At 32.5% G+C, this 27553-nt stretch overlaps 1 protein-coding gene across 1 annotated transcript; it reads left to right on the forward strand.

Moving 5' to 3' along the window:
• Positions 1-27553, forward strand: LOC122521061 (glutaredoxin domain-containing cysteine-rich protein CG31559-like). Its single transcript, XM_043641480.1, has 5 exons — positions 1-548; positions 1556-3265; positions 18730-18963; positions 24560-24625; positions 26774-27553. The coding sequence occupies exons 1-5, from the start codon at positions 540-542 to the stop codon at positions 26945-26947; spliced, it is 2193 nt and encodes a 730-aa protein (XP_043497415.1). The 5' UTR covers positions 1-539; the 3' UTR covers positions 26948-27553.

Here is a 27553-nt window from a genome sequence, read left to right on the forward strand (position 1 = left end):
CGATAGAGGACGCCACGTCTTTCTCGTTCCGGCTATGTACCTGCTACGAACGTTTCTAAGAGCCGTTCTCAACACGACTCGACGAGCACCTCAGCCGTTATTCTTCTCTCTTCTTGCCCCACTCCGAAAAACTACTCGACGTTCCATCGGTCCCCTCCTCTCCCCACTCCGAGGAGTCTTAGGAACGCCAGGAGAAACAGCAGCAGCACCTTTCTCAAGTCGCACGGGCCCCGAGAGTAGTCTCGGTCCCCACCCAAGACGGGCGACTGCATGAGTGAGTGTCAGCAGCATTCAGTACAGTTACTGACGGCCCCGCGCTGTGAACCGTTGCCGTTGGCCGTCGTCGTCGTCGTCGTCGTCGTCGTAGTCGTTTTCATCGTCATCATCGTCGTCGTCGTTTTCGTTCTTCGTTCTTCGTTTTCTTTGTCCTCGCCGTCGTCTTCGTCGTCTTCATTCTCTTCACCGTCGCGTTCCTCATCGTCTACTACTCGTCGGACTCGAGTCAACTGGCTTTACTATGCGTAGCTCTTGATACACATATGCAGTCCGTAAGTGGAGTGCTCGCTAATCTCTCTTTCTCCCTCTATCTGTCTTTATATTTTTCTTTCTTTCTTTCACTCTCTCCTCCTCTCCGCTGCAGGTACAAGCAGCTGTTTTACAATCAAAGTAATTGAAACATTTCCGTTTTTGTCGAGAGCATGGAACTCTTTTTTATGATATTTCAATGAAGATGTTTACTGACAATGAGTTTAAACTATTTCAAAACCGATTAAAGTTTTGTTCTTTATTAAAAAGATGGATTTTCAATATATTTAGTAGTTAAATATGTTTTTGATTGATTGATAGCTTTCTATAAAAAAAGATATGATTCTACGACTTGCATTAGATCTATTTACTTCATAATCCATTTCATGCAGTATGGTATGTTCGTCAAAGCATTGTCATGTGTTTTGTGACATTATTACGTTATATTAACAAAGTTATAGTTGTTTCATAGTTTGCGTAGTTAGGTTCCTGAACTTTCAAATTCCGCGTTAATTATTTTCACATGCATAACATGTAATTGACATTGTTGAAAGTTCGACGTGTTTACGCGTCATCATTGAAATATGTGTTTTGGACATTGCTAGCAGGTAAGTGATTCACGGAGAAAGGAAAGGTCAATGAGAGAAGGCCGATTTGGTTAGTGTTCCTTCTCGAAAGAATGGCAGAACCGAAGGAGAAAGGGAACTGGAGTCGAGTGCTAATGGATAGAAGAATTAAAATGATGTATATTACAGCAGTGTTAAACCTAGATCGATTATATAGATTTTATAAACATTTCTAATATTATAATCAATATTTAAAATATTAAATAACGATTAGATAGTTAATTTATATTTGAATTCCATTGTTTCATTTAACTTTGATATAGAAACAGAAAGAGAAAAAGAGAGGGAGTGAGAAAAAGAAAGAGAAAGGAAAAGAGAAGAAGAAGAAGAGTAAACAAAGCTAGTAGTCAGGAAAAGGTAAATATAAATATCGATCTACAAGAGCAAAGTGCTTTCGAATGTAGGTACATATGGACGAGGTTAGCACGATGACCGTTCTACCACCACTACCGGCGAAGACTCAGAGTCGAGATGGTAACCAAGTCGCTCGGCAGACTGTGTCAATCCGGACAGCTTCCCCTCCATCTTCTCCAGCTTTAAGTACAGGTGCTGGAGCAACGGTATTCGTCGGGTCTCGGGCCGTGGATCCTACGGCAAGTATCAAGAGACGAGTCCCGGAAATACAAACCTCCAACGGCTACGGTAGGCAGACCATCGTCCAGCATCAAGAGCAACAACATCAACATCAACTACAGCAAGCGTCACATATAGTCAAGATCAAGATTAATCCGGATGGGGATAAAAACGGGAAGGTGATATCAGCGGTAAGATTGACCTTGGACGGAAACGAGAAGAATAACGGAGTAACGTGCGAACGTTCGCCCGTAGCGGAGCGCGACGGTGCTGTGTTGGTGAGTGCGACAAATCTTGTGAACGAGAATCATCGCGAGAGTGGTGTTGTTGGTGAAGGTTGTGTGAGAATTAGTGTAGGGGGTGACACCTCGAGAGATAAGAAAATTTGCTCGTACGAGCAGGACACCGCGAACAATAACGATCAAACCGACAAGAATAAAAATAACAGTAACAACAACAACAGCAACAGCAACAATTGTAAGAAGAATAACGAAGTTATGGTGCAACGCGTGACATCGGAGACACCGAATTCTTCTCCCTTGACCAATCGATCTAGCAGCTGCATTTATTACAATTCTGTTCAAAATCCGCTTAACACCATGGTAATGTCCAGTGGACAGTGTTCACCTAGCGATACTTTGGATAGTGGAACTTGTAGCGACTTGGATGGTACACCTCCTCCTTTACCCAAGAAGAAAAATATAAACAAGGATATCGGAGGTGGAACCAGGGTCATACTATCTGTAGGAAAACACGATCTTACCGGTAGTTTACTTACTAGTAGCGGCGCTGAGTTAGACAGCGACGATAATGAGAGTAACATCAGCTGCGATTCTTTAAACGGTGGCGAGCTTAACGGTAGTATAATTTCACGAAATGTCAATGGGACCAAATCTTCAAACGAAAATGATCAAGAGAGCGTGGAGTATCAAGAACGTATACGTCCAAGAAGTAATGATTTTGAAAGAGTAGTCAAGGATACCGAAGAACGAGTGGAAGAGATCGAGGAACTCAATGATGTTCATCGGGCTAACTCTGACGATCTATTCAGAGAAGAATCAGCATCACCTAGTGTTTCTCCATCCCCTTCTAGAACTTCCTCTCTGTCAAAAGCTTCTTCAACACCAAGAATTAGGAGTCCAGAGCTTTTCGTTGATCGAAACGGTAGTGGCACTATCTCTCCGGTCGTTCGAGAATGCACCTACGAAGAGAGAAAACAGGAACAGGAAAGAATAGAACAAGAGAATGCTGCTGTTGAGTTCTATGCGAACTATAATCGATCGAGCGGCAACAAGTACGTCTACGATGACGACAGATTCTACAAGTTCCACTTGAACGAGCTAAGAAACGATAACAACGACGATACAAATAAAGAATCTAAGGAACCTGGAGCTCTCGGGGAGAAAGAAACGGACGAGTGCTTCGCTGGTTACAAGATTCTCGAAAGGGAAGCCATACGTAGTGCCAAGGGAACCGTGCGTGGTGTTAAAAACAGAGTTCGCGCTGGAATAGCAACCTTTCTACAAAAACCATCTTCCAAGGTTAGTGTTTAATCAATTTTGTTAATCGAAATTTTATCGTAACATTTATTTAGTTCTTTTTCTGATATAATTTCATTTTCAGAAAAATTCGCTTTTAATTTAGCAAATTAATTTCATTAGAAATTGCGAAGTACGATTTAATAAAGTCCATCATACATTCTACCGTGTAATAACTGAGTTGTATTAGTCCAATTAATTCGTTGAGAAATTACTTAATTGGAACTTGACCACAAAATTGGTTATATGATCCAAGTAACTACAAATTGGAAATTAAAGTCATATCTTACTTTTGAACTTAATTTTCGCTTCGGACAGAATGTTTCGATCGTTTTACGGTGTACTTCGAAGCAATGTTATTTCGTTTTAAGAAGACATAAATACACGCGTAGAATGCACGAAGGTCTTTTGTACAAATGGAATGTTGAATGGGCGTGAAATGTGGTGTGTTGACCTAGAGAACCAAACATGGAGTTACTTATTATTCATGGAATTCGATGTTCTATTTTGAGGTGTAGCAGATTAAGATATAAAAAATTGGAGAAATATTTTTTTCTTTCTTTTCTCTCAAATATACAATTTTTGGAAACCCTAAAATACTTTATGTAATAAACTTTTTTATGCTCGACTCTCGACAATTCCCTCATTAACTCGAAAAATAAACATGCGCCTAATTACATAATTATTTTTCTCCATGCATTGATTTAAGAGATAAGGTCGTGCCACAGGATATCCGATGTAATAAATTGTATTTTCTAACCGCTTTTAATCACGACCGTTGAACGTGAGAATAGTAAAAGCCAGTCCTAAAAAAAAAAATAAAATTGTAATTATATATACGACTCAAGATTTGACCATAAATTTTATTATACAGCTCTTTCCGTAGATTAATTAATTGATTTCATGGAAATCAGATCAATTGCAAGGCGTCGATTCATTTACGTATAAAAATTACAAATACAATAAACGTCCGATGATACCGTACGATCGAATCAGTTTCACTAGACAAACCACTGGCTAACTAAAGTGAGCAAGCAACGTGATATCATTGAGATAACTCATAGTACCTTTACATGAATTCGATACGATTACCCATTGGCATTTCAATGATGACATTCAAAAGATACTACGTTTATCTAATTCGTACGATCGACTAAATGATGAAATAAAATTGGTCGTTACGTTGCAAGAGAAAATGTCACAATTTTTTATCGCGAATGTATTTCATTAAATTAAATCGAGTAAAAAATAAACATTAGACTTTTCTAATCAATCTAAAGACATTATTTTAAAGATCAATCGGTTCTAAACAAAAGAAAGAAGAAGATTTAATTTTAAAATTTGATAAGAAACCATATCAAAGGTTAGGCGTAGAATTAGCTTTTGGAAATTGATATTCATCCGTTCATCGATTATCGATCTAATTGTAAGGATGAAATCTTTAGTGGACCATTTACTTCACTCTTTCATTTTCTTGCTCTTTAGTAAGATTTCAACAGTAAAAGGTTTCCGGTGTGTTGCTATGCGAACGTTGCTATACGACGTGCGTAAACGACGATCGTACGTACTGTCGATGCGGAACGGATCGACATAACGGTAGATCCGATAAAGCGATATTATGGCAAAGGCACGAGGAAGAAACACACTGCTTGTTCTGACTTCGAGTTTCGTGTTTCTTTCTTCTTCTCTTCTTGCCATTATTTTTGCATCTTCTTTTCTTACTTGCTTTTTATATGATCGAAAAGAAACAGAAATTATTGGTAAGAAATCAAAATAGAGATCAAAATTCTTAATTAGGATGACTAAATAGAAAGATTCGAAGGTTGAGATCATCGTTCGAGGCTATAATAATTTGCTTACTTTTATATTAATAAGAACTTTGCATGATCATAGATATGATAATTAAATAATTTTATTTCTCGATAATCGTTCTCGATTATGTTTGATCTCTTTTCAATGAACAGCTATAAGGATAATGGAATATATTTTATAGTTGACATTTTTCATGTAATTATTGTTTAAATTTGATTTAAAAATAGATACCTAATAAATTCATTAGCTATTTTTATTTCAAATCGTGTATCGGAAGCTTCGTTCACTCATTGCCTTTCGTCCTTTCACAAATTTTTTATCGTGATTGTACTGAAGATTATATAGGTATGAACGTTCTCGCGGCCCGCATCATGAAATTACAGAGCGTGGATTGTTAGTTCGCTCGCTCGCTAGCTAGGCAGATAGAAAATTAGTTTGCAACGTTCGGTTAAAAATGACGTAGAAAATTCTCTTTAACGTTACAACGTGTACAATGCATTGGCATGGAATACTATTAATCATAGTATAAAATCAAATAAATGTATTGAAGGTATAGTAAGCAACATGTAAGAAGTCAAGATAGAGAGAGAGAAAGAAAGAAACAAAGATTCTTTCGAAATACTATGAAAAATTAGATTTTGTTACTTACATACGACAAATCAATTCGTCTTAACATAGGATAAAATAAAAGACGATGTGCCCTTTTTTAATGCAACACTTGATTCTGCTCTAATAACGAATACACGCATGTACTACCATTATAAATTCTTATATTATTCTTCTCACAGCTGTTACGCGTCTTCCTCGCGTTTTAGTTTCTTTAACTTCCGTGCAGCTGTCCAGAACGGATTATGCAATCTCCGATGCATAAGACTCACCGTGAAAAATTGTAGAAAATCGTTCGAACGGTTCGCACCAACTAATATCGATGATGTTTGAAAAATTCGAAAGTCACTTCGATAAATATCGAATCTTTCCTTGCTTTTCCATGAACGAACTCGTTTTCAACAGTAGTTAGTGTACTAGATAGTTATCGAGGTAAAGTGATTTATTCTTCGAACGAAGAAACATAATAGCCGTAAAAAGCATTCGTTTTACCGATTTGGTACTATCGTAGGGTGATAGTAAATTATGTTAGACGTTTAAGGATCGAAGAGAGAACACGTGTCTCCGGCTAATAAACTTCCCCTTCCAGTCATTGGATACCAAGTTATTAAGCATCGCTACACTCCTTGCACATTCTCGCACGACGTTTCACCGAATGATATTATATACGGTTACACAACGACAACAATTAAAACGTTACACTTTTATTGATAGGCTACTATGATATTCTGATTACATAGTAATCTATATATCTATGCAGGTTTAATACGTCTACAGTTACCTTCAGTTTCTATTCGGAAGCTAGGTATGTAAATAAGTATTTATATACATCTTTCATTCTGGAACGTAGAATTGGTAAACCACAAGAATTCAGTCGACCCATTTTATTACACGAGAATTTAATTAAAGAACTTTTGTCGTTTTTGACGACATCACGATCCTCTTGAAATGTTTTTCTTCCGTTTAATAAATGTCTCGACGACTATGTGAATTAATTAGAACAGCCCTTGTGGCAAAAGCTATTAAGTCGATAATTTCAATTCTCGACTGAAAATAAATATTTTCACGATGGATAAAGAACACTCGCATAAATGGCGACAATTAATAGCGACCCGATTATCGAATCTTCTGAGATTTTTTAATGCAGAGAAAGAAATTTCATCGTGTTCCGATTTATTGAGAACGATTTTATTGAGAGTCTTGTCCTGAAAATTTGTTTGGTAATCTCATTATCTATATATATATAATATAATAACTAAACATATATATATATTTCTCTCTCAAGCTACAAGTTATTCTATTATACTATATGTTACAATATATTATATAAATATATATAATTAGTGAGTGTTGTTTTTCCAAACAGAGCAACGCTTTAGAAAGATCACTTTTTGAGTTCCCTTTTTACTGTCCAACAAAGTCGAAGTCAATTTTCGAATAAACTATTTCAAACTAATTGTAAGCAAAGAAGGAGTAAGAACGGATATTACATTTCAGAATCGAGATTAAATGCGGAGTCATAAACGACAGTATAGTGTGTAGCACCTTTACTTACACCATCATACGCACACGTAAAAGAAGTTTAATCACTGATATAAGTACCTATAGCCTGTGTAGTTACCTTGCAACAATTTCTACCTAACTATATACGGCAAACATTGCAGTTAACGACAGTAAACGCGAAATAGAAACTGTGATCTAAAACTGAATCCGTAAAGGCACCTTTTCATTCTTTCTAGATCGACCCTAATCTTATATTTATGTTTAAATATATACTACATACACATCTGCTATCGTGTTTTTTATTAACAATTATAAAGAAATTAGTAGACTTTACGATCGGAATACAATGACGAAAGAATTGGCAGCTACGTGTTCTCCCTCTCTCATTAGCGTGAATTCTTAGATCTATGAAGTATGTTAACATTTCTGAAAGGGTGAACGTCCGCTTACGTAGAAACTCGTATTTGTCTGATATATTAAAATAAATACTTTGATTTCTCTGAATTTTATCAAAAGGAACTTTCTACCTTTTATTTCTCAACATCGAATTTGCTCTATTTAATTTGTCAATAACTTTATTATAGACTTTCATTGATCATTGCAACTCTTAAAGATTACCATCGGTATCAATTTCGATGGAAGTAAATCGTACGTTCAAACGCTTTCTTTATCGCTATATACCCGAGTTTATGTTGAAAACGTGAAAACTTTAATAACAATGACTACTCGAGCGTTTATGTTTTATTACTTTCGATAGAAAATATGAGATAACTATGTAAGGAAAAAAAAATGTTGTAACTATAGTTCGTAAGTGTATCTATTTTTCTGCGTTGAGTAGTAGATTTTAAATTTCTTATACGTAATTAAAGAATGATTTCTCATTCATGAATACATCGAGTGCGAATTTATGCATGAATTGTATGATCTTAAAAGTATTATATTTAATGTCTGAATAAATCGTGGAAAACGACGTATAATTATATTTTCTTTCTTTTGTTTGTTTATTTATCATTTAAATCGTATTGTAAGTCAATAAAAATTAAACAACGATAATAGGAGTAAAAATTGTATGTAAATATTAATGAATTTTGTTAGAATAGAAATCATTAAATGCAGCTTCGATAAATTCTTTGGTAATGTACGATCTCTCCTTCTTAAAAAAGAAATGCGATCAGATCCACTTCTTTCTCTCTCTTCCTCTGTTTTTTATCAGCTCTCTTTCTTTTCACCATTTCCAGAAATTCTTGGAATAGAAGGCGACAAAAAGAAATCGGACTCGTCGCGGCGGCGAGTCGCTACAGCAGGTGGTAATACTTGGCGTCGTGAGTTTCCCGGTTGAAGAAAACGCGGCAGGCATGTTCACGAGACAAATCGGGTGGGAAAAGAGAAAGCGGGTCAAAGAGGCCGCCGCTGTTACCGCGGCTACGATAACGAACGATGGTGGTGGCAAACGGCCAACTTCGTCCTCCTCATCTTCGATACGTTTGGTGCTTCTTCTCCTTCTTTTCTTCTGCTTTCATCCAGGAATTCTTCCCTTTATTTCACTACACTCTTTCATTATTCAACAAGAGTTATCGCAGTCTCATTTTTCTTGCATATCTTTTCGTTTTCGTGACTCTTATATTACGAACTTAACATTTCTTTCTTCTCTTAAATTAAAATCGCCAATTCGACCACTTCTTCTAATTCATATTTTCATTTATTATTAATGGCTTAAACGTTGCGGGAAACTTTTTGTTTATAGTGTCGATCATCTTTATCTCTTAGCTTCGTAACCGAGAAGTTTATCGAACTGTTAAACGTTCGTTAAAATTATATAATTTCATTAGAGAGAAATATATATACATAGAATTTCTTGGATAACTGTTTTTGTTATAATGTAATCATTATTGAATGCATCGTAAGAAGATTATATATAGAATATAATAGATTATATGGTTATTACGATTCCTTTTATGTTGTTTACACGAATTAAATAGGAGTCTGTATTTCTTATGAAACTCCATTTGCTAACTAATTATTCATCATATTCGAAAGTTTAAGCGATTAGTAATGGGAAGGAGGTGTATACGTCTCTGTAAATATAAGAGAAGCGTCTTTCACCTGTTGAACAGGAGAAGAGAGAAAAGTAGAGAGTAAGACCAACGGCATTGCATCGGCCTGTGCAGCTTTCATTCTACTCAGAAGCTGCTGCAGTGAAAAAAATATTAATCCGAGCATTGAATCGTAACCATAACCGTAGTCCATAACCATAACCGACAAAAACGACCGTTCAAGTCGTTTTGGAATCCCTGATCGGGATAATAATTTTTGATTTAAACATACGAATAAAAGCGTAATCGTGACCCAAATAATCTTTTATCAAGTTTATATGGCTTTTGGGAAATTTTCTTATTTGTTCAGTTTTTAAATAATTACAAATGATCGTAGAGAAATGTAATTTATTGTGAAAGAATCGTATAAACGTATTCGATCAATCATAAATCTATCGACATTATCTTTTGCGATACGAATTATTTATCGATCTATCGTATATTGATATTTTGACAAATATATTATGACATGAAAAAATATGTAACATCGTTCGCGAAACTGCCCTACAAATTTGGAGAATCAGGGACCGGTTTAAACCGGTCCATCTTCTTACCTATAACGGAAACCGTAATATTCTAAAAGTCATAACGGGAATCAAAGGTAGTACATACTTGCGATGAGTCGTGGTTCCAAGCGGTCTTGCTTAAAATGTTGGTAAAGTTTATAAGCTCTCTCGCAGCTTTCTTATGGATGTTAATTTATCGACTACGCTAAAGTCGTTTTCTAGATTCGCGAGTTATCGAGAAAGCTAAGCTTTAAAGAAAGAATCGATTGGTAGGGTAGTATTCGTTTTCACCCACGTGTAAAAGTAGTTTCACTTAATAACGCTAACGTAGTTTGCGCTTTTTCCTTGTATCGATTAATTAATTTTTTAAAAATCTTTCGTTTTATTTATATAAATGTGTAAAATATTGTTGTAAATATTTTTTAAGATTTTTTTTTATGGTAAAAAGAAATTCTCTGGGTTAATATTTTTCAATGTCAATGCCTATGCCAAATAGGATGTGTTAAGAAAAAATAGTAGGAAAGAAATTATTAATTATTAAAGCCGTGAGTAGGCTGAATATGCGATAATTTTATCGCAGGAATGAGTGAGATAGGAGTGGATAAGTATATCAATGTATACAAGTTTACGCGGTAACAATACAACTTTCCTTGGCATAAAAACTCTCACGGAATTAAGAAAAAAGCCGGGCAAGCGAATACTTTATTTCAGAAGGAAATTACATAATTATATAGTGACTCGAAGATAGAATAAATAGAGAAGGATAAACGCAAATACGCCACGATGTACCTCTTTCCGCACGCTTGAGAGCTCTCTTACCTTTGTCAATTAACTCCAGATAAACGTGGTCAAAGCGACACGTGGCCTGGCCATACGAGGAAGTAAGGAAGCATTCGTATCCTTACACCCAGACTAAATAGCCTGAAAAGGAGGAAAAAACAAAAATCACAGAATTTAAATCACTGTAATTCTTATATTCTTCTAAAGTTAGTTTATATTTGTATGAAATGATGATAAACCAACAAGAATAAATGTGATCATTATTTAGACGTCATGAAGCGAACGAAGGCGAAGACCGATGAAAGGATCATCTAATCGCGATGTATTAAATACTTCACGCATCGTTCGTACGTTTAATCGTCCTTATACGCTAACAGCAACACGCTTTATATTTACTTCCTTATAATCTGACTTTCGAGCGAATGCGAATAAGCGAATATAAGTAATTGGTAAAGATTCTTACGCGTAGGCAGTGCATGACTTTACGTTCAGATGTATAAGGTACCTCGACGTAGTACGGTAAATAAAATTCTATTTAGTAAGAGATAGTCTAGACGAAGAAAAAGTGAAAGGTCGCTGCGAGTTAAAAAATTTTTTTCGTGTCTTCTTTTTTTATTACCAAGTTCCTATTGATATTGTACAGAAAGTGTTTTTTTTTTGAATTCTTAAATATTATCTTAAAGAGAGAGAAATATGAAATATGAGTTACATCGTGGGAAAAACGATTACATATTTTCAATTATTCGATTATAAGCTATATATTTTAACAATTTATTAAGAATTAATTAGAATCGTGTAAATAGCAAAATAATGTATTTATGTTATTATTCCATTGCATAATATGTTGCCGAGGAAGTAATGAAACAAAGAAAGGACTTGAAAGAAGGGTAAGATAATAATAGTTTCCATAGTTTCTAATGTATAAATACTCGTGAAATTATACATAGTATGCATTATCAATATTGTAAATGAAGTTACGAAGATTTTCATATATACTTTGAAAATTTATTCAAATCTAAATAATATTGGTGACACGTGTGTCTGTAAAATTTTAGAAAGGAAATTGTATAACTGTGACATAATTTAGTAGAATATTGGTTATCGATTAAATCGATTTATTCTTTTGTGTTACTCATGCACGTAAATTTATTTATAGCAAAAGTAGGATACACTCTCTAATGTTAGAATAATCATTAAAAAAAAAGGAAGAATCAAATGAACGGCAATGAAAAGACAGTTTCACTCGATGTAATTTAACCTTAATTTAGCTGTGCGTTTGCATTTTGAGAAAAATCGTGAAAATAAATTTAGAATAAATGATCAAATCGGTACAATAAATGGAAACAATACGATTATTTGTGATAAACATACTCTCTGCTGTATTTAACAGTCTGTTTAAGTTGGAAAATCAATTGAAGAAGGTAAGCATTTTTCGAGATATTTTTATTTAATAATAATCGAATAGAGCTTCGATGGTCGAACAACGAAAAGTCTACATTTGTCCTCGACGTTTCGAGATAATAAGTCATCTACAATTCTTATCTACTGGTTATCACGAACGTTTTATTTACATTCTTTAAAATACCAATTTCTAATTATTGTTATTAAGAAACTTGTTTAAATAAATAATTAAAAGACGTTTATAAAAGTAAACTGAACTAAAAGATTACAAAAAGTAATGTTAACATTATTTGTTATTTAATAAGAAAATATATATGTAAATAGTGAAATAATGAACTATATTAATTATCTTAAGTGCAGAGTAAACAAAATAAACGAGACAGAGAAAAATGGTAAAATGGATTTTACAAATAGTGCGACTCATTGTGAGACTTGATTCTCCTAATAAAGAATAAAGAAAAGAGAGAAAAAGAAATCGATACTTTGCTTCTAGAAGCAACCTGTTGTGCCAAAATAGAAGTACACGTACAAATATATCTGTCGAATTATTATAAAAAGTATTTATTTTTTACTTGCTCTTTTTTGCATTATTTAAATTTTATTTATTTTTCGAATGTATTGCATTCACTAATAATCTATTATTTATAATACTTTGTTTTACTACTAATTATTAATGAATAATTTTATAACAATCATAATGAAGTCTTTTATTAAACTTAAAAATTTAAATTAAAAAAAATAAAAATACTAGAAAGTAATATAAATTTATATATTTTACATTTTTTAATCGAAGCGTACATTCCAGTTTGTACAGGAAATCATTATTTCTATTTCATTTTTCAGAAAACTCATGATATTAATTGGTTCAGGCATAGGGGACATAGTAAAAGCATGTTTCTTGAACTTTCAAAGTTTCCCTTTGAAGTCATAAAGTGTTTAAGAAAATGAAGTTTCAATAAATCTGATTTTCGAAATTGCTGGTATCCCCCCCCGTATCGAAAATTAATTCAATATGATAGTATATCGGTATACAAGGTCTTTATTAATTTCATCTTGAAAGTTTTGTAAGAGATATAGTTTGGATAGTTCTAATGGTAATTGAATAACACAGCCGATATTACAGCAAATATTTTCAATATTTTAACATAACTTAAAAATACTTCAGAAAACCTGCAAGATTAGTGAAGAAGTATAGTCGAAATGTGTCACCGAACTTTCTCTGTAAATATTTTTTTGATAAACTTTGAACCAAGAATTTAAATAAGAGATTTTACCTAGTATAAGAGAAAAGGCAAAGCTCTATGTCTTGATATGACTGCGTTGTCTACATCAAGTTGCTTTATGTTAATTTAATTCTTAAAATCTTGATGATGTCAAACTCAAGAAGAAATTTCTTTTGAGCTTTCACCATTCTATAATATTCGTTTCGAGCGAAAGATCTCGCACGTTCCATCGATATACCGGTCGAACCTCCAGGGAGACTTTTGACCTCGTTGCAAGATCGTGAGATTACTTATTTTTCTTTCCTTCCTTCCATCTTTTCCATTCTTCCGTTCTCTTTCCCTCAACTTATTCGATTTTTTCTCAAATCAATAGAAAGGATCATTTTTAACGTCGATTATTTCGAGATACTTGAACGATGCAAATAGAATAGGTTTTTCTTCTATTTTTGAGATTTCCTTTCTCGAAAGAAAATCTCGTACGTTCTCACATAACCCTGTCACGAAGATCCTCCTATCGACAAGACACGCGCGCACGCGTGCACAAACACAAAGAGCTAAAGATAGAGAAAGAGAGACACTAATACACATATACAGACATATACGCACGTACGTATGTACGTACTTGAAGCCGTGTTATTACGCAAATGACAGAGCGTCCCGCAAAGTCCTATTACAACTAGAACTCCCTCGCTTCCTCTTCTCTTTCTCTCTTTCCTTCTCATCATCCTCTTTTTTGTCTTTCTTTCTATCTTCGTCTCTTCCTTTCTCTTTCTCGTTAAACGAAATGTACTAACAGCTACCGTATCTACGCTCTCCTGCTAATCATCTAGTGCTGTTGAGACTCTTTCTATTCTCTTTCTTTCTATTTTCCTTTTTGTTTAGAACGTATTGATTTCAGGTTTCTCGGTAAAGAACTTGCTCGTGCGTATCTTATCGCAGTAGTTTTCAACTTGATCGTAAAATTACGTCCGATGTGTTTGAATCAGAAACATTGGGCATTTGAAATTATTTTTAAATATTAGTCAATCATCTTTTTAGCGACATTTTTTAAGGAAACATTTTCATTTGATGGACGAATCTATAATACAAGGTGTCATTAAAGCCTAAAAACATACGAAACCTTATTAATTGTGCTTTTTTTTCACCACAAATTAAATATGACTTTATTGAAAGAAGAGAGAATTTCTTGAAAATACATATTTTTGCGTATATATCTAGACTTTAAAGACACCCTGTATAATTAATAAATGGTAACATCGCAAGTCAAAAACACAGACTATCAAAGTGTTTAATTCCATTAAAGAAGTTCATAGAAAGAAACCTGTGATGCAGAAAACTAATTAGAAAAGATATTTGAAGACTAATCACAAAAGAGACCGCGTATAACCGTGGGAAATCTCTCTTTATTCTCTGTTCGTTAGTTGGCATACCTGGCATTTCATTTTATTCTTTTTACACATTATATCTTGTTCTTTTTTCTAGGAGCACGTGCTCCAAGGTAACAATAAAATCCGGTCAGTGGGCGACCCGATCTCCTGTAACATTATCCCAGTTACGGAGAAATCGTTCTGCTCCCTTCTGTCCCCCACCCTCCCCCCATTTGCTTATGTTACACAGCTGGAGTCACTCTCGTGTAATTAATCGTCGCGAATCTCGATTCGGATGAGCTAGGAAATCGTATGCGATTATCTCGAAAAGATCATTGGTCATTTCACTCCTTTCATTCTATATAAAACATTATTTATAATTTAATATTTGAGATAAGCACGAGTAGACCATTGTAAATTCTTCTTGTTTAAAAGTGTCGTAATTCATGTTACGGAGTGTAAACTTGGAGAAATCTAAAATCGATCAGCGTGTATACATTTAAAATTAATGATGCAAAATATAGAACAACATTGAAAGCTATCTCTCTCTCGATTAATTGAAAACATTTGCTCTTTTGCTGCGAAATTAATTTCAATTGTGACAAACTTAATAACTCGAGAAAATTATTCTTTTTTATTTGTTCCACAGCTTTAAGTGTCATTTTATTAAAAAGAAAAGGATATACAGTGAAATATGTGCTTAAGTAGCAAAGGCCGAATTATATATGCGAAAAATGTTTAATAATTTCACTTCTGTAATTTTATGAATTTTTTCAATCCATAGATTTGATCCGAGACAGTATATACACGTTTCTAGTCAACGATTTCTATACGTTTCTATTTATGAAACAGCATATTTATGAAAACTCGACTGGTCATATGACATTTTATAAAAAGAAAATCAGAAATTGATACTTCATCAGAAACTTTGTTGACTGAAATTCTTCATTTCAGAATTCGTGTATTTATGTAACGATGTAACATTTATTATTTGAATTTATTTTAAGATTGTTGTATCATCACAACGATTACGAATATTTGACATAATACATATATAAGAAGTGATCTGGATAGAGATAGACATCTGTATTTATAAACTCATTATACGTTTCTCGACGAAGCTAGGAATCCATGATGACTGAGTATCAAACGATTTCTAAGCAATATTCTTGCTCTGTAACCAGCTGGTGCACGTAACTACAAATTGGAAGTCCCGCTACGTTCTGCAGAAATGAGATTTTTTATCGGATAACGTGCATTTGCTTTTCGATCTGTTCGAATACGATAAACCCAATGCAGAGACAAATTCCAAACTCGATTTTAGAATTTTTTCATCCTTTTTTGATTCAAACATCTATCTTTCGCTTGAAATCTTCCGATGACTCTATTTATTTGATTATTCAATATTCTTCGCTACATAAAACTTGACATGCAAATAAACCAAGATGCATATTTATAAATTACAATATGGGACAGCTTAGAAACAGGGCACATAGCTATGCAAATTATAATGTGTATAAACGATTATAGCACCTGTTATATATTGCCACTTATTACATCCTTTTATGCAGTGAAAGTAATTTTAAATAAAATCATATTCTCTTCGCATATATACTTTTTAATATATCTTTTATTATCTCTCGTGGATAACGTTACGAACGAAATAGAAAGTATTTATGTAGAAAATGAATAACCTGGTTGTTAGCTCTTAGCAAAGAATTAAACGTAAGAAAAATACATTTTTCATTACGTCGACTGGATTATTTACATTTAATGCTACTACAATTAATCATTTTTTTGTTTAACGCTTTAAATTTGCATGTATATAGTTGTATCATCTAAACAATTAACAACGATAATAAATATTTATAATTATTTTATTTAAATTATTATGTATACATATGTGTAAATGTTTTCTACATCAATAATTTGTAACGAATAAAAAATTATTATAATTTTTTGTTGTTTAAATCAAATTTCTTGTTACATATAATGCGACAAGATGTTAATCTTTTGTCAAATATTAAAAAAAAAGTAATTAAGTTTTGTCATGTGTAGAAAATAAATACGCTATTTTAAATATATGTATGATTAAAACAAAGCAAAGGTCAAGCCAATGCAATGTTAAGCACGGCTAGAAATGTGTAAGCAAGTTCGATAGAATCGACGAACTGTAAAAAGGTATTCGAGCGTTTATGATTACTGAAAAAATGGTAGTATGAGTTTAACGAAGCTTCGATTAACGAAGAATACAAAAAGATTGAATCATTTTTTGGAGAAGACAATAGACGATACTAACTTTTATTTACTCTAAATTTTTCAAACTCTCTTACGTAATTTTGATTGAAATCTGATTATTCGTTTATTGTAATTTAAAACTTTATCCTTATCGAGAAGATCATATTTTAAAGGAGAAAAGGAAACTAAGATTGATCGTATTCTAAGAAGAGAGAGCAAACGATCTCTTTAATATTCTTAACAAGATCGAAGGTTTTAAAGAGTGCTTCTCTCTTTTACGTTTTTATTTATTTACTCATCTTGTATCGCATTTAAGTGATCATGAAAATTATAGCATGCAAACAAAACTTTGTACAGAAAGATTGCATTATAGTATAACTGTAATCTAATGATCTTGGTCAGAACACTTTAAAAGACTTACTTAGCTCGTCTTATGATTTTATCGCGACAACCGTTAGTCGTCCGCTTATGATAGTTATAACATAAAAAATGCATAGCTCGAAGAGCGAATATTTACGAAACCTTCCTCGTGTTTCACGGAGTCATGAAGATGCACAGAGAATTGCGAAAATTAACGAAGCGACTCGTATTACGCGATATTCTTACGATTATTCAGAGCAGAAAGAAATAGAAACGAAAATTCATTGTCGTAAAATATAATGCCTATAGTTGTCAGCAGTTAGACGAAATCATTATTTTCGAAAGTAAAGACAATGCAACAAAATTAATGCGATTGAAAGTAATAGTAGGATGTTTGTTTTAAAAAAGTTATTTAAATACTTCATTACTAATTTTTCGAGAGATACTTTTTTATAATTGTTTCTTACTAACAAGTGAAAAAAGTAAAACGTTTTTTGAAAATATCTTTCATGTGATGGATGAATAAATAAGAATAAAGACCTATCTGTTTTACGATCAATCGAGTGTTGATTAAATTTCGTACATTGACACTGAATTGAACATTGTCTTGACGGCTATGATAAATTGGAGACGAACAAAAAGAGTAACAGGAATATTGTCTCGTTGATTGATAGACTAGATAAGGTTGATGAATCTCTTTTTTTTCTTTTCTTTTTCTAACCAATTAAAAATTTATGTATACAAGGAGGAACATTTTTTACTTTAAGAAAAAATATTAATTTTTTTTGTTGTTTTACTTTATTCCTTTCTTTTGCTAAGCTTACAAAGAATTATCATTGCAATGATTCTTTTTATTATTTTTCTACCTGAACACACAATTCCTAGCAATGGATTGAACAATATTGTTCGAACATTTTAATTTTTAATATTGCACTCGACATACATTCAATTTCCGATATTTCATAATAATCAATCCTTTAACAGTACATTTGAGATTTATTAACATCCTGGATTATAGATATAATTAAATTTAATTTAGATATACGTATATAACAGGAAATTTTCGCTGTTTTATTTGATACTGTAATTATTTTGATTAAATTATACGTAAATATTCGATTAATTAAGAAATATTAAAATTATTACATATACTTAAAAGAATATTATTTAACAATAAGATTATCTACAAGATTATATTTTAAGTAACAAGTTTTTATTTTTAAATCATTTCAGTTATTTTTCCTCATTCTTTCATTAATTTATTCTCATATTTTTCCTATGTTCATTAGGATTGAAATTAGAATGAAAATAACTCTTTCTAGATCATCAAATTATCGCAGATGTTAATCCTTAAAATGACAAGTGGAATTTGGATTTTAACGACGTAGAATGTTTAAGTCAACGGAATTTATTGTCCCCAATGGATTTTTTATGAGACGCTATTAATTAAATGATAAAACATGTCAAGGATGTAATCCAACTGCACGACATTTGTGTTTGAATTTATTTTCAGACTTGTTTTTTTTTCTTCTCTTTTTTTTTCGATCGTTTATTACATCCATTTGTTTTCATTTTCAGGCTTACAAGGCAAAGGAAGAGGGTAAAGTTGTGGTTTACACCACTTCATCCGGCATCGTCAGACTAACGTTCTACAATTGCATGAAGGTAAAGCAGATTCTGAATACGCACATGGTGAAATATGAGGAAAAAGATCTTTTTCGCAGTGCTGAACTGCAAACAGAGTTGAGAGATCGAATAGGTTGCACGGCGATTCAAGTGCCACAGCTTTTCGTCGGTGGACAGTACATTGGAGTAAGTTTTTTTAAATTTTAATATATACTTAAAGAATTTTAAATTATTCACATGAGTTTATCCAATCGTATTATTATCACAATGATAATAAAATAGATAAAAAAAGAAGAAAAATTGATTCTGCCTTAGTTTTATTTATCTCACTATTAGATTAAAACCTACAGAAGTTTCTTCAAACGTATTTTATTAAATAGAATTCAAAGATCGATAAAGATGTAATCTAATAAGTTTACTCACTACACTTATATATTAGACATATTTCAATATTAGCTTTCACTATCAGCGATTTCTTCGATGATATCTCTCAAGCTTAATTAATTCGTTTCATGTTTCATTACTTTTTCGATAATCTTCGTTTCGAGAGGAAGAACAGAAATGAAATTTAAAACAGCGGATAAAAATAAATGCGAAGGTCATGCGAATAAAAGTATTTTTTATCTCATGAGAAGTTTCGAATGACAAATTCAATGAGAAGTAGAATCAAATCCTGATAAAATTATCCGTTTTTTCACATTTTATGTGTTCGTACGTAGAATGTAACTTGTAATTAGATGAATAATAAACAAATTTAATTTAAGCAAATATTACAAATTACCAATAATTTTTTAACTTCATTCGTATAGGTTTTCTTATCTCCTATTTGTGCTTTTTTTTAGCGTATTTTATTTTGTTCGGTACAAATGACTGTCGTCGTACGTCAGATCTTTACGGGTTTGTTATGACATCAACACATTACACATATCGTATTCTAATCTCATCTTAAGATTTTTTTCCTCGGTCATCGACTATTTTGATCGTAACGCTCATTATTTTAATGCGTACCACTTTACCAATAAAACTTATCACTTAACCAACTTCGAACTACTTTATAAAAATCGAATAAAATCATTACAATCTTTTGATAATATATATAAGATAATAGGGAGTGTTTCATTACAGATTAATCAACATTTACAATTTAATTCTATCGAAACAAGTCGAACGAGAAAAAGAATCGATTGATTTAGTTGAATCAAGCTTAAACATTCAACGTGATCGTAATTTCAATATAAAATGATAGGAAATCCGATTGGTTTCGATTGATTATGTGTTCTCGGCATTCAATATGAGTACTTCTGGATAATGACGCTATCGAGTGTTTGTCAGTGATCGTTCGTCGGATCTGCATTCGACATTCTTTACGGTTTTCATGTCGCTTCTTACCTTTCAAGATCTCGTATATTATTAACGGATCTGATTATTTCGAGAAATCGAATAACTTAAAGACAACTAAAACACATTTTGTTGAAGGAAAGTGATGACTATGGGCTATTAAATTTCTTAGTAAAAGAAAATACTTTTTCTTTTCTCTCTTATCATCAAATATTGACAATTTTCACGATGAACGAAACGATATTTCCAATAACGTCAACTTTCAATATATTCAAGAATGCGATAAACAAATCCTTTATAGGTTTGTTAACTATCGAAAGAATTACGCAAGATTCTATTTTTTTAAATCGAAAAACAATGACTAAAGAAAAAAACAAATCTCATTATTTTCTTCTTTGACAAGACGTAATATTAAAATTAAAGATTCAGTCAGTTCTCTTAATTAATATTTGTATTTTCTATTCGTGAAATACTTTTGATAATCCTTACAATGTCCCCAGTTTCAAATAAATTTTCAAAGAGCGAGCTGAAGACTCGCGCGAAAGGCAAGGCCAATCCCGTGTTAAGCAATCGTGAATATTCGTCGTCGTGAAAGTCGAAAAAGAGAGAAAGAGAGAAAAAGACCAACGTGAAATGTCAAAGATAAGCGACTACTCGTTCACTGTGCCACACTACACTCACCATCGTGATCGATGCCAGTTTGAAGTGAGATCGAGGACGAAATCTAATACAAGAGAACAGTATTGGCTACTTCAATCTTTTTCCAACTTCAATCTTTTTCAAACTTCAATGTTATCAAAGCAGTAAAAACATGAGATACACGTTGTTAAGTAATTAACCGCATGGAATATGTTGAAAATAATTGAAACTCGTTTGGAAAAAAAAAACTCTATGCAAATTGAATTTTAATTTTGCCAGAATTATTGATCGAAACTGCGAATTAAATCGTTTTTAACGAAAAACCGGTTCGAGATCAACTTTCCTTCGACGAACTTTCGTAGAATTTTCCATCAATCTTTTTTACCGTTCAGTCAATAATTTTTTGTGGTGACCATTCAGAAGTAAAAGTAAACGGAGTCATAAAATAGCATGACAAATGTTTAAGAAACATCGCTAACACTTTCGACTTAAAATGTGCATCTTTGCATGATGAAAGTTTTATAGTTTGTTGGGTGGTTTTGAACGTGCCGTATTGGCCGCGTACAACTCGTCGTCGCTTTTGCAACCTAATCTCCAGCTGTTTTAAAAAGATTAAAGAATACCCGATCTTGGTGTCATATTCGTTTGAAGTAATTTATCGTCAACTCTTTCATTTACTATCCTTGTACTGCTGAAGAAAATAGCAAACGAAAAACGAATGCGCTATTCTTGATATCTTTTTTAAAGATTTGAAATATTGATGTGTAAATGCTAATAATTAACTTTAATTTTATATAATGTCTCGATAATCTTATATTCTTAAAAAGTAATAGAGAAAGAGAGTAAGAGATAATATATTGACAATAATATTTTATGATTTAATTCGTTGATTATCAGAGTAAAGAAATTGTAATTTATTAAAGAAAACACTGCTGAAAAGATCCTATCCAACGATTCTTTTCTATTAACAAATCATTTATAATCCGGCGGAAATCGTGGCATAAATTTTGATTAAATCCCGACGGCCAGTATTTTCTCCACGTTAATTTTTTAGAAAGCAGCGTCACGCTAAACGAATATATAAGAATTCGCAGGTAGGTTCTTCCAACGGGAGCCGGGAACATGTCTCCCTTAACACACTCGAGGGTTATTATCTAACTTTTCTAAGCTTTTCTGTGTTCTTCGAAAAGAACGTTCTGTGCACTTAAAGCTAATTGTAATCCATTCTCGCTAAAGCTAGAATACCATTTCTAAAATTGTTCAAGTGTGAAAGCTGAAGAGAAACTTTGTTCGATCTTAGCAATAATTTGACTCGTATAAAAATTATTTACCAAAATTAGATAAAAAAAAGTGTATTCTCCATCAAAATGCTTATTTTTACATTTACTCTAGGAAATTACTAACTGAATTAATCTGATAAAAATAATCTAATGTGAAAGATACAAATAGAAATCGTATTTAAATATTAGAATTATCTTCTCTTTTTCATCTATTCGTCGCCATTCATAATTAAATTATAAAAATGTTCACTCCATCGAAAAAACAAAAATCTCTATTGTAGATTTTTATTTGAGACGAATGAAGTTCTAACAATCGTTCAAGCATGATCATGCGGGCTATGTTTCAACATTAATTCATTCGTATAGATATATACGAGTTATTCATGTAACAAAGTGAAGATTTGTTTAACTTGTCGACGTTATAGATTCAATTATAATTTGGTGGTAATAAATTGTGGTATAACACCACAGATTGTTACTGCCATTCCATTCCATTAGCTGAAACATTTTAATCAAGATCTTCATAATTGACTGCGTTGATATAACAACGAAGAGAGTTAAATCGTGTTAATGTGGTAAGACTCAAGACTCTTAAAATTAAAATGATTCGCATACCTGTGAGAGATAAAAATAAAAAAACAATTGTGAATTCGTATTTCGAGTCGTAAAAGAAGTTGTAATTCAACTATTCTGTTTTTTTACGGAATTTACTTTAAAGGCTTTCAGAATTTTTATTCGAAATGTCGGAAATATAACGAAGGATAATCTAAAATGGAAAAAAGTATAGAAAAAGTAAGATTAAAAAGAAAAACAGGGAATATTTAATAAATGGTCAATGATCTTGCAAAATTCCTCTAACGGTAGATACAAGGGTGAGCAAGATTAAAGCACAAGGGAAAAAGAATAGATAAATAAGATTTGAAAAATTTAGGATGTCGAGGTGACAACAAGAAGATTAGAAAGGGTATGTTCAATATAAGGGACGTTAAAATTTTTTGGGGAGTATATTTTATACACACATACGTACACGATGTAGTTTGCCATATAATTCATATCAAATGTTAAAGGTATGGTATAACAAGTTACACGTGATCTTGTCCTATTGAAATTTATTTACATCATAAATCAATAATTATAATTCGAAGCATGCAACATGTAACACACGCGATAAAGATTAAATATGTATGCATGTTAAAAAACGAAAAAAGATATATCTTAATAGTATCATAAAATAAAACAATATAAATAGAAAGTTCAGAGTAGTACTAGCCTAATATTAACTTTTAATCCTTTAACTTTATAGTAGCAAGTTCTCTCCAAGTATTCAATTCTAGAAAGGAGATTCAGAATTATTAGTCAAAGAGTTTAAATAGGATCACGTTTATTATGTGTGTACATAAGAAGATAAATCAGTCATCAGTCAGTCAGTTTACTTGGTCTTCGTAAAGTATTCATAGACAGCCTCAATGTCTGCTTTGGTCCAGATACGACTCGATTGGATTCGAAGGAGTAAGCAAAACAAAACTAGGAACGGCAATAGTAAGGTTCGATCTTCTCTTCGTAGACAAGAATAAGACAAAGAGTAACAGAGAGAAAGAGAAAGAGAAGGAGAACTAGTTTTGTCTCTCTTGGACGTTCATTCGTATATCGGTACTCTCGATGCGGCCAATCGCGAGAGTTGTCGGGAGAGTAGATATACGAGTAAGTGAAATGTCACAAGCTATTCGATCCAAGGCCATTGCGGAAAGGAGAAAAAGAGAGGAAGAGAAAGATAGATAAATAGAAAGAGAGAGAGAGAGGGGGGGGTTATTCGTTTGCGTCTGTATTGACTCGATCTGTTGTCCCGCTGTAAACGTTGTTTATACACACATATACATGCATAAATATGTATGTATTAAATCCGGCCAACATTCCTATCTAACAACGTCACACAATTATTTACATTACGATGGAGAAACGTAGATGATAGTTTTCGTCCTTTAAGACACCTCTTTAAACAATCAAAAATAAATCATTTCTATAGAATCAGTGCTACGAACAACCAGATTGAGTTGATCGAATCGAAAAGAATTGAGCTAGACTTTCGTATGGTACGGTAAAAAATGTTTCTTTAACTCACGATTCACATTAAAATCGTTCTCTTTGTAATGACGTTTTATCAAGGAGAAATTCTTCCGTTCTTACATTCAACTGTTCCTCCATGCAATACGATTCTTTTGAAATGATATTTTGCTATTACTGATGAAACGAGTTTAAAATAATTAAATGTAAGCTTATAGCTTTCGCGAAAACAGCTTAATAAATGTTTATCTTCTTTGTCGATTATTACATTTTCGCAAAAATATTTACTTTGATAAAACTATAATTTCTATGGATGGCAAATCAATTGCTGTCACATGTATCTAACTTTCTGGTATCTACGTTTATTTTCCGAATTATTAAACACTTTAATTGTCATTTAATCTTATCTCAGCATTTTTATATAATTCTCTTCCTCAAATTTTTTCTCTTTTTCTTCTTTTCAGGATGCTGACACCGTCGAACGGCTCAACGAATCCGGAGAATTACGTCGAATGCTTAAACCTTATCAGGTAATTTAAGATAAGAGATTGTTCGAAACAAACGGAGAAACTGGATGAATAACTATCTAATTCATCTTGTCTAACATACTAATTATTTGTTTCTGACTTATTCTTACTTACAAGCATTGGATCTCATTTTTTTTATTTTTTTTTACTTTCTTGTAACGAAATAAAACAATGAAGCTTTCTTACTTTCTTTAATTCTTTTTCGATTTGTGAGATCTATAAATATATACGTATATAATCAATAAAATTTTATAACTTTTAATGGAAAATACTTGCTGATATGATATTGACAAAATTAAAGAAGTATTAAGTAATTTCATCGGAATGACATACAAGAGAAAAATGAGATTGAAATTCGCGAATAAAAATGAAGAAAATAAAAGAAAAAAAAGAAAGAAGTTAACATCGGTGAATTTGGTGAAAGTTTTAGGCGTTTTCTTACTCAACAACAGCTCTTCGAGAAAGTTGCATATTCGTATCAATGGAAATACTTTTCGGAACGTGACATCCTAACGTTATTACATTGCAAAAGCAGCACAATCGGACGATTCATTTACGATTGAAAAAATATTTTACATATAAAGGGAATGATTATCGTAACAAGAACCCTCTACAATCGTTTTTATTGATGCGAAGGATACTTTTCTTCATGAAATGCATTCTTGTTTATTTTCATGCAAAATATCAAAATATCGATTTTTTTCCGATGATCTTCTTTTAATATCATCTCTAATTGCAAAAAAGCGACGTAATATAACGCTTAATTTAACAAATCGTGATCATCATTGTAGCGAAAGAAAAAAGAGAAGAGAATCGTCGAGTCATTTCTCTTTTACGACGACAGTGAAAGTGTCGAACAAATACTTTCTAAAGAATCGAACGACCACCGGCATCTACCAATCGCGCAATCTTTGACCGCAAACATGTGTTGGTCAAACATCTCTTGCAAAAGATGGTGATAATATAAGAGTATTATTAGATCTATTATACCTGCTTTTCCATTTGCTTTCAATCGCTATCGATTTTCATAGGAAAAATAAAAATAATTCATCCAAAGATGGTAAGATAAAATTTAATATTAGTTTTTATAAATATTCATATTTAATATTAACAAAATGTATATAAGAACGTTTTGTAACATTTGTTATCACGATTGAACGAAACTATTCAAGCTACATGGAATAATGTTAATTCGCTTAGGTTGTTTATAAACCTTCTTATAAGAAGGAACTATTCGAAGCAGGTATAACTGGATCGTAAAGAAACCTGTGCAGCAAAACATGTCCAGCTACACCCACATATTCACGTATACAAACACAATCATATAGAGAAGAAATAAAGACAGAGAACGTAGCCATTCCAACGAACGCAAGGTTGTACCTGTCCTTTCACTTTTATCCGTCGGCTATCTATCCCCATCCTCCACCCTACTATCTACTTTTCTTCCCCTCTACACTTCTATTCTTTCATTTTACAGACTCGCGTTCGTAGATTTTGGTATCGTACACAAAGAGAATTTACTTTTTAGCACGCAAAGGTTTTTCACATCTATGTATAACAGTTTCAATAGAAATTTTTTTCCAACTTCTAATCTTATTTCTTTTTTAATATTAGGCTTAAAATTTTTAGATCACAAATATTCTCATTATGTATGGAATGATATTGATATGAAAAAAAAAAAACTTAAATTCGCGAATACATTAATTGTAAGATATAAAATATTCATTGTAACCCTCTTATTTTTGTGCATATTTTTTAGTTTTTTAAAAATCCCTAATTTGTTTTTATTATTTTTCTTTTTGAATTTAATTAATTTAAAAAGTAGAACATCATAAATACCAAAAGAATGTACATATCAAGTGTACGTGTAAAAACATTGACCTTTATCGTTTATATTCATTTATAATTTCATCCATACTCACTTTATCGCAACATCTCTCTTTCCTTTTGGTTTATTAATCAAACGATTACTTTTCGTCCTTGATACCGTCTACTCATACGATTTAAATAAAAAATCCTTTTTGCAACCTCCTCGATCGCCAAACCAGCTTGCATTCCATGTGTACCGTCACGCATCGAGAGCTTGGCTTTTTTTTTTGCTTCCTTTTGTAAAGCAATAATCATCTCCAAACCAATTTTCTTGCGTTACAGAGCGACGGCGCGTGTCCTTCGTGCCTGTTTTGCGGAAATTATCGACTGCTGGTCTGTCCCGTTTGCAACGGCAGCAAGAGATCCGTTCTGCGCAACGACTTCACCGTTGAATTCGTTGCCTTGAAGTGTATGAACTGTGACGAGACCGGTCTGGTTCCCTGCCAACATTGTTGAGAGAAAAGGAGGAGAAGGAGGAAGAAGTAAAAGGGATTTATCCTTTTTGGCACATCGTCGACGTTCGACGCTTTATCAAGCAACATACTAACAATCAACTCTCCGACTATCTTTCCTTTCTCTTATCTCGTGGTGCTACGAAGAAATATATGTTTCGATGATTAATTTGACACTAAATCTACCATAACCGGTCGAAATGACCAGTTTATATAGTTTATATAGAAAATTTCAACGAAAGATAAAAATTCGGTAGATTTAGAGTTAAAGGTAGTGATCAGAGAGAAAACAAAATTAAGAAATGAGTAAAAGAGAAAGAGAGAGAGATAAAGAGAGAATAACGCCGATTAACAGTCTTTCGTGCAGCACTCGCGATTTGTAACATATCGGTCAACAAATATTATCTAAATTTTTGTAATTTGCCACACACATACATACACAAACACACACCCGATATCGATCCTTTCTCTTGATCGTATAAATAGAGACTTGTTGGAATTTTTAATATCACGTGAAAGGGGGTATGTATCAACATGGCATCGCCGATTATAGATATTTTATTTATATTTTCGAATAAATAAAAAGTCATTACTTTTATTCTAATCAAAA

The sequence above is a fragment of the Polistes fuscatus genome, unplaced genomic scaffold (assembly GCF_010416935.1).
Source record: "Polistes fuscatus isolate 324 unplaced genomic scaffold, CU_Pfus_HIC Scaffold4, whole genome shotgun sequence".
NCBI classification, from domain to species: domain Eukaryota; kingdom Metazoa; phylum Arthropoda; class Insecta; order Hymenoptera; family Vespidae; genus Polistes; species Polistes fuscatus.

What these genes read in the sequence shown, in the direction of transcription:
- LOC122521061 (XM_043641480.1), top strand. An exon ending in TACAAAAACCATCTTCCAAG is followed by an intron (nt 3,266 to 18,729) that starts GTTAGTGTTTAA and finishes TTTCATTTTCAG; the next exon opens with GCTTACAAGGCAAAGGAAGA. An exon ending in TCGGTGGACAGTACATTGGA is followed by an intron (nt 18,964 to 24,559) that starts GTAAGTTTTTTT and finishes TCTTCTTTTCAG; the next exon opens with GATGCTGACACCGTCGAACG.